This window comes from Sprattus sprattus (genome assembly GCF_963457725.1).
Source record: "Sprattus sprattus genome assembly, chromosome: 2".
Classification (NCBI taxonomy): domain Eukaryota; kingdom Metazoa; phylum Chordata; class Actinopteri; order Clupeiformes; family Clupeidae; genus Sprattus; species Sprattus sprattus.
In genome coordinates this window covers 29,648,883-29,658,882 of record NC_137921.1, presented here as the reverse complement: position 1 = coordinate 29,658,882, position 10,000 = coordinate 29,648,883, and the positions used below count along the sequence as shown (strand labels likewise).

At 47.2% G+C, this 10,000-nt stretch overlaps 1 protein-coding gene across 3 annotated transcripts in view; it reads left to right on the top strand.

Moving 5' to 3' along the window:
* pbx1b (pre-B-cell leukemia homeobox 1b) overlaps positions 1–10,000 on the top strand; it is a 68,149-nt gene that overhangs the window by 19,582 nt on the left and 38,567 nt on the right. Inside the window, exon 1 of one of the 3 annotated variants that reach the window (XM_080832256.1) lies at positions 6,669–6,818. The exons of the other annotated variants lie outside the window; for them this stretch is intronic. Within the exon in view, the coding sequence (XP_080688382.1) occupies positions 6,731–6,818 (88 nt within the window). The 5' untranslated portion in view covers positions 6,669–6,730. Of the gene's footprint in view, positions 1–6,668; positions 6,819–10,000 lie in introns of those variants that run through there. 3 annotated transcript variants of the gene reach the window in all.

The following is a 10,000-nucleotide window of genomic DNA, read 5'->3' as shown; positions in this document are numbered from 1 at the left end:
TCTCTCTCTCTCTCTCCTTCTCTCTCTCTCGTTCTCTCCCTCTCTCTTGAGGAGGCCAGCTGGGCCCTGGCCATCCGTCAGTGGGAAGCTGGAGCAGAGCAGAAGGATGTGATGAGATTAGCGTTTGTTTCACACACACAGATGTAGACGACATGGACTGAACAAAAGGAAATGCTCGGTTGGAGCCTGTACAGCTAATTGAATCCCAATTAATGATAATTCTAAATCTGTGAGCCGATAAGCCAAAGAGAGAGGGAAAGAGAGAGAGGGAGGGAGGGAGAAAGGGGGATAGGGAGAAGACATGAAAGCAACCGGGGCGGCAGGGGAGATGCAGAGGGAGGGAGAACGAGAGAGAGAGAGAGAGACAGAGACAGAGACAGAGAGAGAAAATTGGAAAGAGAGAGAGGGAGGAAGAGTGTTGCCGGACTGAGTAAGACGTTGATGACGAAGCGACAGGCAGGAGGTGTGGAGGCGCCAGGGCGTTTTGGTTCTTTAGCGGAGTGGAGTTCTGAGCGCGCTCCCTGTGCCTCGTCACCCTCCCCTGTCATATCTGTCCGCAGCCTCCCCCTGACAGGCAGCGGAGGGAAGCGCCCTACATCACAATGAGGGGCTCGTCCCAGGAGAGACAGGTGTCGTGTCCTAGTGTCCCCCTGTACCCTTCTGCCCCCCCCTACCCCACCCCACCCCCCTCCCCTCCCAACCGCGGCTGTCCAGGCAGATGCCTGCCCCGACGTCTCTGTCACGTTTTGAGGCTGAGGCATTTGGAAAAGAGAGGTCATTTCCAACGTCAGTCCGCGGTGGCCGTGTCAAAAAGACGTGGTGGCGACCGCCCGCTCATAGGAGTGAGGGGTGTGTGTGTGTGTGTGTATGTGTGTGTGTGTGTGTCTGTGTGTCTGTGTGTGTGTGGGGACGGGGGGGGGGGGGCGCGCTCATGTCAGATAGTTGTTTTGAGCGATGGCGCCTCCTCGAGAGTCAACTGACTCAAGTCCGGAAGCATTACAGTTACTCTCTCTCTCATTGCTTTTTCTTTTTTTTAATCTCCCTCTTTCTCCCTTCTCCCTCAGTCTCTCCATCTGTCTGTCTGTCATCTTTGTTCTCCACACTGCGATCACTGGCACAGCCTCTGTTACCATCCTGGATTGACCACACCACCACCTGCAACTAACAACAACATCATCAACAACAACAAGATCCCATAACACCCAGGAGACAGGCTGACACTCACCAAACCTTCCTGTTCAGAAGCATAAAGCACTGAAGTGGCAGTGCTCTCTAAAAAAAGGTCCCGCTTCCGAGGAGCCCAAAGTGCTTGGAGATTTGCAGATAAACCCCATGTTGTAGATTTTAGCATCTAGATAATCTAGACATTTTTTAGGGAAAAAAGCCAGCCCAGGCAAAAGAAGTCCACCATGTCATTTTTTTTCCTTTTGCTTTCATTTCTTCCGCAGGCAATTTTTATCCTCCTTTATTTCGGTCTGCACTTTCCTGCTGCTTTACCTGCCAGCACGCATCACTTTTATACCGCGAGGTGACATGAAATAATAGGAACCAAATGACTAATGCAGGCCTTGTCACCCTCCCCCCGCTCTGCACTAGCTAGCCACTGGGCCCATTTCCCTTCCCCTCAGCGCCACCACACCCACACACACACACACTCAGCCTGTGTTTTTCTTGCACCCCTTTGAATTGATCTGTGGTGAAGTCAGACTACAGATTGCTGTATATTTAATGTCTCCTACCAAGTCCATTAATACCATCCTTTGAATGGTGGGTGCTGTGACGTTAATTATTTAATTGCAGGCGTACTTGCAGTAGTCCATAGTAAAGGGGTTCATTGTCAATCATGCTGGCTGGGTGGATGAATGAATGATCATGCTGGATGGATGAAGGATTGAATGAAGGAGGAAATGGCTGGCAGAGGTTCTTGTATAGTTCATACTTACTACACGCTAAACTCACATAGTGGTGCTTTCATCATCATCATCATCAGCAGCAGCAGCAGCAGCAAGAGTAGTAATGGAGCTTACGTGTGTGTGTGTGTGTGTGTGTGTGTGTGTGAGTGTGAGTGTGAGAGGGAGAAAGAATGACCATTTTGTGTGGTTGTGTAAATATGTCTGTGTGCTCGCATACATGCATGTGTGTGTGTGTGTGTGTGTGTGTGTGTGTGTGTGTGTGTGTGTGTGTGAGTGAGAGGGAGAAAGAGAGAGAATTACCATCTTTGTGTGAATGTATCTATGTGTGTTCGCCCAGACATCTATGTATTTGTGTGTATGTGTAAGTGGGTGTCTCTGTGTGTGTGTGTGTGTGTGTGTGTGTGTGTGTTTGTGTGTCCGTGAGCCGTCTGCTGATCTTCGGGGGTTGCAGGAGGGCTGAAGGTCTCGGGGCCTGGATGGTTGTGTCCCCTTTTGCTGCTGCTGTCAGCGCTGACAGTCCTCATGTTTATTTCATCCTGCGTCTGGGCTGTCTCGTTCCCCTACCCTCCGATGTCATTAGCGCTGCTCGCCAGGACCCTGCAGTGGCACTCCTAATGAATTCCACTGCGGCTGCTCGCTCCCCACCTCGTTACCCCAGCTCAAGGTGTCAAATTAAAACAGCTTGGGAAAAGAGGAAAGAAGCAAGGCAAGTGTGTATGTGTGTGTGTGTGTGTGTGTATGTGTGTTATTACGTTGATTGTGTGTTTGTAAGTGTGTGTGTGTGTGTGTATGTTGGGCTCATGTCCATGTGTGTGTGTGTTTATGGGAGCATATTGAAAGATTTCATCATGTTATCACATGATGGCCAGCCGGGGCTGTGGGTAGGAACAGTTCCAGAGAGGAATCCATCCTGAAATACATCTCTTGGAAGAATCCGAGATTTCAACTGCCTAGCATCATAAAATTTAAAGCACGGAAATTAATATTAATCCTCTTTTCCTTCTGATGCAGAAGATATTATTAAAACATGCGGAATACATACTGTTGTGTACACAGATAACTGACTACATGTTTGAAGGTTTCATGAAATATGAATCAGGAGGAACAGCACACCCAGATGAATAATGCACTGTATATGGATTTCCCCATCATCATTAATGCTTGCTTGAAATATCGAGCTTAGCATGATTGTAAAATAATGAAATGTATATTTACTTGTCACTACCCCCTGGAAAAAGGCAAGATGCGGAGTGACAGCAGCACAACACCAGGGTTTGTTAATGATTCATCCGATGAATCTCTGACAGACCTGTGGTCAATAACCCAGGGCATCACAAAGCCTTGTTGATCAGCAGCCGTGCTACCAGCCTCCTGTAAGGCCAGGCGTTTGTAGTGCTTCAGTGCTAGTGTCTTTTCTTTGTGTGGGGAGACTACGACAACTGTGATAGACGCGACACCGTGTTGCATTTTTCAGCTATTTCCCTGGGTGGCTCCTTGACAAAATTGTCAGCCTTGGTGCGCGTGCCGTGCTAATTGCTGTTTGTGGTTATTTAGTTGTCATTGAGATAGGCGTAACGAGGGTGGACGTGTTATTGAGTTGTGAGCTGCGAAACAGGCTTTTCAGGCATGAGGCAGACATGTCAGCGCTGTAATACTCTGTGCCGTGTGCAGCAGGCAGTGGTTGCTACGAGTAAGGCTAGCGCTAAGTAGAGCAGACAAATGCTTGTTATCTTAGTGGTGCCTTTAGTCTGGAGCTAAAGTTTAGTTTTAAGGATTTTTTCTTTCTTTTTTGTCATTTAAGTTTAGCAATTAAAAAGGAAGATAGAGCAATTTGTGGAAAAACTGTTTATTGTAAGTTAATTTCTTAGCCGCTAGCCATTGTCATAATCTTTTGCTAATGCTAGTTATGTGGTGATGGTGTCAGTGCTGGAACATTGGTGTGGCTTAACCAGGTCTATACCAGAACTTGGCCACATTTAGCCCAAGAGGCAGGTACTATATGGGCGTGTGTATGAGTATCAGCCACTGCCTGGCTTTCTGTCTTTCTGTATCTGTCTTTATCCTCCATCGGTGACAGCGACCGGCAGATGGGAAAAATGGTGTCAATCAATTCATGAGAGTTGAGTTGTTCTTCAGGGAGGTGACTGGGGGGCGAGGGGCTTTGGAGGGGGGGGGGGGGGGGGGACTCCAAGGGGTGGGGGGATGGGGGTGGCCATGTGGGGTTGGGGGCGTAGATAAGGGTGTATCGGCGCCGTAGGGAGACTCAGGCCTGGAAATGATGAGCGAGACCACCTTGTTATCTGTCGGCTATTGGCTAATGATGGATCACTGTCTAGAACAGTGACCCTTCAAGAGCAGCTTGCTCCCACAATCAGCCCTGACGAGGGTGGAGATGGCATTAACACCAGATTCCCCCGGCCTCACTCCAGATCGCAATTCAAATGCCGCTAATCCCCTTTCTCCCCCCGAAGCTCATGCCCCCCCTGCCACGCTCGCCTCTGCCCATTTGGTGCATCTCTAACTGGCACCAGCGGGAGTGGCCGGCTTCTTCTCCAGTGCCAGGGGATCAGGCCTGCTGTGAATCACCTTGGCTCTTCTGCCCATGGCTTGTTAGTCTAAAAGAATGCGCCGTGTTAATTAACGGTATGTAAATATCCTTGAATGGGCCGCATTTGCATATTAAGAGAGATTTGCGGAATCGGCAGCATAATATATTTTAATTAAGGATTAATTGAAAAATAATGGGGATTTCATTTCGCCTGGCAGACTGGTTGTGGCGCTTGAAGCCGGCGTCTGCCGCGCGCTCATCAGTGGAATATTGAGCGAGGTGTTCTCCCCTCCCAGCACAGCCAAGCGAGGTGCTTTCTCAAGGTTCCCCTCCCAATAAAAACAAAGAGCCCACGAGTCTTCCTCCCAACATGAACTTAGAAAGAAATTATGTGTTTGAGGGGGGTTGGAAGGGGTGTAGGGGGGACCCCATTGTGGCTTAATTAATTTTTTTCCTCTCTCTCTCTCTCATCACCCACCCCCCCCACCCCTCTGCTGGCTCGGCAGTAGAGTGTCTCGGAGACACGGAACACTGGTTCTGTTGGCAATTATGTTAATGGGATGCTATTAGGCCATGATTCCGTATGAGCGATCGGGGAGAGGAAGGGCCCCGGCGGCGGAAAACGATAACGGCGTGTGCTCCTCGTTGATACCACTCCAGCAGCCTCATTTGCATAATGAACCCTCCCTGGTAATGAGGGGTGTGGCCACTGTGCAGTGCTGCGTTGCGTGCACGCCACTCCGTCTCACAACACACAACACACAACACCGCACACTACGCTAGCACCACGGCTAGCGCTGCCAAAACAGGCTAGGACAGCAGGGGCGGTGTAATCCCATGACGGAAAAAATGACACAGAATAGAATAAACGAAAGCGTAGCTTTTGTTTGCTTTTTTTTGTGCAATGGTTTTATCTAATGCAAACATTTGCAGGGCCGTGTGGGGTATTTAAGGGGTTTGGAGATGGAGGAGCTGTGGTGTTTTGATTTGAGTGGATGTGAGGCGTGGCTGAGGCGCAGGAGGATCTGGCTGGCATGAGGAAGAGGAAGAGGAGGAAGAAGAGAGAGGGGGGATGTTTTATTGTATCTACGCGCTGGAGCCATGTGCTGATATTATTGATCCCAACCTTCACAATTCATTATTAATTTGGCAGAGCTTTGCGGCATCTTTATTTATGCATCCCCATCCTGCGCTCTCTCTCTCTTTCTGTCTCTCTCTCGTTCTCTGTCCCCCCCCCTCCCCTCCCTGTCTTGATGTATTATTTGTGGAGTGCTGTAAGTCCGCTGTGTGTATGTGTGTGTGTGTTTTTCTGTGGTAAGACCTGTCATCTTCACAGCCAGCCTGTGGATTTGATCAGAACAATCTCAGGTCCCTGGGGAAGACATTAAACACCCAGAATGCCCCTACGGCTGCACACCCCACCACACCTCCCTTCCACCACACCCTCCTTTTCCCTCCTCCGCTCCCCTTCCCCCTTTCTTCTCTTTCTCTCCCTCCTTCTCTCTCTCTCTCCCTCCATCCCTGCACCCTTTTATTCTCCCTGTAATGAGAATTCCTCCTAATTATTTCAGTGGCGGGAGCGTGGGGACAGAGCTGCAGTTAGATCCTGCCTCTCGGACGTGACTGCTATGCTGATGAAGGTGGCGGATCAATAATTTAGGTCCCAGCCTTAATGGCAGGGCCAGGAGAAGGCGATACATCTGAGTCTGAGTCACGGATTGCACTTTCAGAGGACATGCGCTCACAACCTAGGTGGATAGGCTGCAGGTAAAGCTAGTGGCTACGGCAACGGTGACGTTCACAGATTTTAAGCACAGAGGCTGTCTGCTGTTCAGAGCATGGCAGCTGTCCACTTTGGATTCCATTCTGTGTTGTTACTTATTGTGCTACTGCCTCCATTGTGTCAACACTGATTGCCCACGTATACCATCATTCATACAGTGTGTGTGTGTGATTGTGTGTGTGTGTGCGCCTCTGTGCTGTAAGCTCCTTTGCATAAGGTTGTGGGCTAAAGTGATTAGCATCACAGCAAACGTGATCAATTAAGGGCGTCATGGGTATTGACAACTCTTGGCTTTCCCTTTTCTTGCTTGCTCTCTCGCTCTCCCTCTCTCTATCTCCTTCTCCATACCTTCCCTTCTTTGTCTCTGTTATTTCTATTCATCACATCCTACTTCTTTCCTTCCCCCTTCTCTCTTCTCCCTCTCTTTTCTCTTGGTAGCATAGGGTTTCTTTTTTTTCCAGGTCATCTGCTTGTAGAAGTGAACACATGAGATCTGGAATGTTCAGCCCAGCGCTGCGCTCCACGGCCTCCTTAGCCATTCCCCCTGGAGGGGCCGTCCATGCATCTTTTAAAGGTACGGCTCTTCAGGCAGGCGGGACCCACACAGAGAAGCCTGCAGTGGTTCTCGCTCAATTATTGAAGCGCCGCTTCTGACTTTCAGCTATAACCTTTCCCCGTAAAGGAATGAGGAATGACGACCACATGCACGCCGCTGTTGCACAGTAGCCGGGGCCAAACCCAATACTTCCCTCCATCAAAATAAAAGGAAGTAGTGGCAAACTTCTCTCATTCGCTTTCTCAACCTGTCTCTCTCTCTGATTTTCGCTCTCTCGTCTCTCTTTTCTCTTTCTCTACTTGTCTCCATCTTTCCCCCTCTCTCCCTGTCACGCGATTCGTATTTTCTTTAGCTGGAAAGTTAAGAGTAGCTTGGTATGGTTCCATATGGATTTCGTATGTCAGAACTTCTCGCATCAAACAGAATGATGCATTGCAGCTTGTGTTACAATATTTCCATGGCTGTAGTGCATGAGCGGCGAGCTTGTATGCAAACAATTATACAGGGGGACACATTTCTGTGATTGATGCGTGAGGTCTGTGGCTTGGGCCCTAATGTAGTCCAAATGCTCCTGACTGAAGCAACGCTTATTGACTCGGCTTCGCACACAACAACAGCCATCATCTGTTTCAGTGAACTTGGTGAGCGACGCTTAAAGCTTTTCTCAATTATAATCGCAATATTTTAATATTTTATATTTTCAATATTTTAAGATTCCCTCTGGAACGAAATACTGTTTTCTGATTGGCTAATGGGGTGTACATTAAGTTCGTATAACCGGACACCTTGGACGTAGTCCCAGTAGAAAAGTTAAATCGCGTTCCATATCAATGCTCTTGAATGGTTACCTATCTATCGATCTTATTGAAAGTATTGAAAACTTTGTCATTTTATTGTACATGATCAGTTTTGAGGATTTATGCTCTTAGCAGATGTGGTTGGGCTGGAGTTGGCTATATCAGGTTTCAGGTGTTGTGATGGGGCAAAATCAGTGTGGCCAGAATCAGGGTTTGACCGACCTGCATTATGAAAAAAAGATTAAGCAACGGTATCATGCCCAAGCCAGATCACGCCACTGTGTGTGGTTTGTTTATTTATAACAATGGGACTAGCACTTTCACGCTAGCAAGCTAGCACGATATGCTACCCAAAGTTATTTCCTATTATCCTATTTGTATAAACTTACACAAGCTTTTGAGACATATTCTGCAGGTAACATTGTGGCGAGTTGATGGCGTTGATTGACTAACTTTAGACATCCTAGCTTGTTAACATTTGCTAGGGGAAGAAAGTTGACATAACTTTATGTTAGCTCAGCTTTCAGCATGCGCAGGCAGAATGGCAAAATAAGCATTGATATAAGTTGCCCGCTTGTGTTGTTACTCTCAATAAAAGGATAATTAACGATTGAAATCTAGAATTTGCTAAAATAGTGCTTTATTAATTATAATAATCATCCTTTACGTGGCTGGGTACATTTGGCATTACAACCCCAAACACAACACAATTTCGCAATAACACTCGCGTTAATGAACTACTTCAGCTGTTGACAGGATGACAGTTTGCCACCCTGAAGTACCCTGGCAACCTTTGTTTACAAACATTCTGATTTGGTTCTAGTAGTGTAGTGTAGCATTCTAATATAGGAGTGTAGAATTGCATTCTAGAATAGTAGTGTAGCATTCTAGTATAAAAGTGTAGAGTAGCATTCTAGAATAGTACGGTAGTGTAGCATAGTGTAGCATTTTACTGTAGCCAAGACTGTTTTGTTTTACTGTCCTGCTACTGCATAGTACTCTGGCATATCATTCTTTCCTTTCAGTAAATTGCTGAAGAATACTAGCAAGCCTTGAAGAGTTCAATAAGAAAAAAAATAAATAATGAAAAAGCTGAACAAAAAAAAAATAGATGTCTGCAATCAAAAAGTGTTTTTGGCCTTGGGCAAGAGAGGGAATGTGAGCAGTGTCTCTTTGCTGAGATTGTGGCCGTTTCAAAGTTGAATGAAATATTAATGCTCATGTAAACACAAGTCCCATATTGAGTAGTTTATTCAAAGTCACAAGCTTCATACTGCAGCCAGGAAACACACGCACACACACACACACACGCAAGCATACACACACACACACTTGGCACATACACACACACACACACACACACACACACACACACACACAGACGTACACATACACACTGAGTGCCACATTCGCATATACACACAGACACACACACAGCCATTAGATTGAAAAATAGGGCCATTGTTAGTCTTGACTTGTGGTGTGTTGCAATGACTCATAGTGACAAACATAAGTGTTTAAACGCGGAATTAAAAATAATGTTCCTTCATTGTGTGCCACGCTGTCAATACTCAAATACCTCCTGAAAGTGAAAAAGTGGCATTCGTTTTTCTTTTTTTTTTTTATTGTTGTTGGTTGTTGTTGCAATTCAGTTTTTTCCCCCCCCTTTCTGCCACACACTGAAGCACCGCTGTATCACTTGTTTACTACACAGAATTACCCAGGCGTTCCCATGTGTGCCTTCCATGTGTCTGGCAGAGCGAGCGAGCACTGTGGCTCAGCCTTCACAGCAGCCAGCGCGTGATTGAGAGACTGAAGACGCCAGGGCCACACCAGCTGTAGCAGTTTAGGACAGATTTCACGGAACGGGCACGTCATCTGCAAGACTTTAGGAACGGTTGTCTTTGATTGTTTTTCCCATGTGTCCCATACAAAAATATGCAATTGTGTGTGTTTGTGTGTGTGTGTGTGTGTGTGTGTGTGTGTGTTTGACCACTCTCTTTCTCTGACTGAACAGCTTTCCAGCAGTATTTAGTGTTGCTTGTGTCCGCAGGAAAAAGAGTGGGGGCTTTGCTGGGAGGAAAGATGATTGCAACTAGAAAATGTTCTCCTTCAGTGTAAGGCATTGAAGGCTGGGGCATGGATTTGTCCAGACCAACTTACGTCCCTCGCTGTAAGGAATTGAGTGAAGCTTTGTGTTGAGCTGCTTCATTGGAGAGGAAGCCTTGGTGAACACACACACACACACACACACACACACACACACAAACACACACACACACACACCACACACACACACACACACACACACATAACCAGCCTCGGCCAAACTGAAACCTTGGTGATAGTGCGTGCAGCCACAGCTACCCTTGGCACCGGTTCCAGTTGATCCAGCACTTCAGC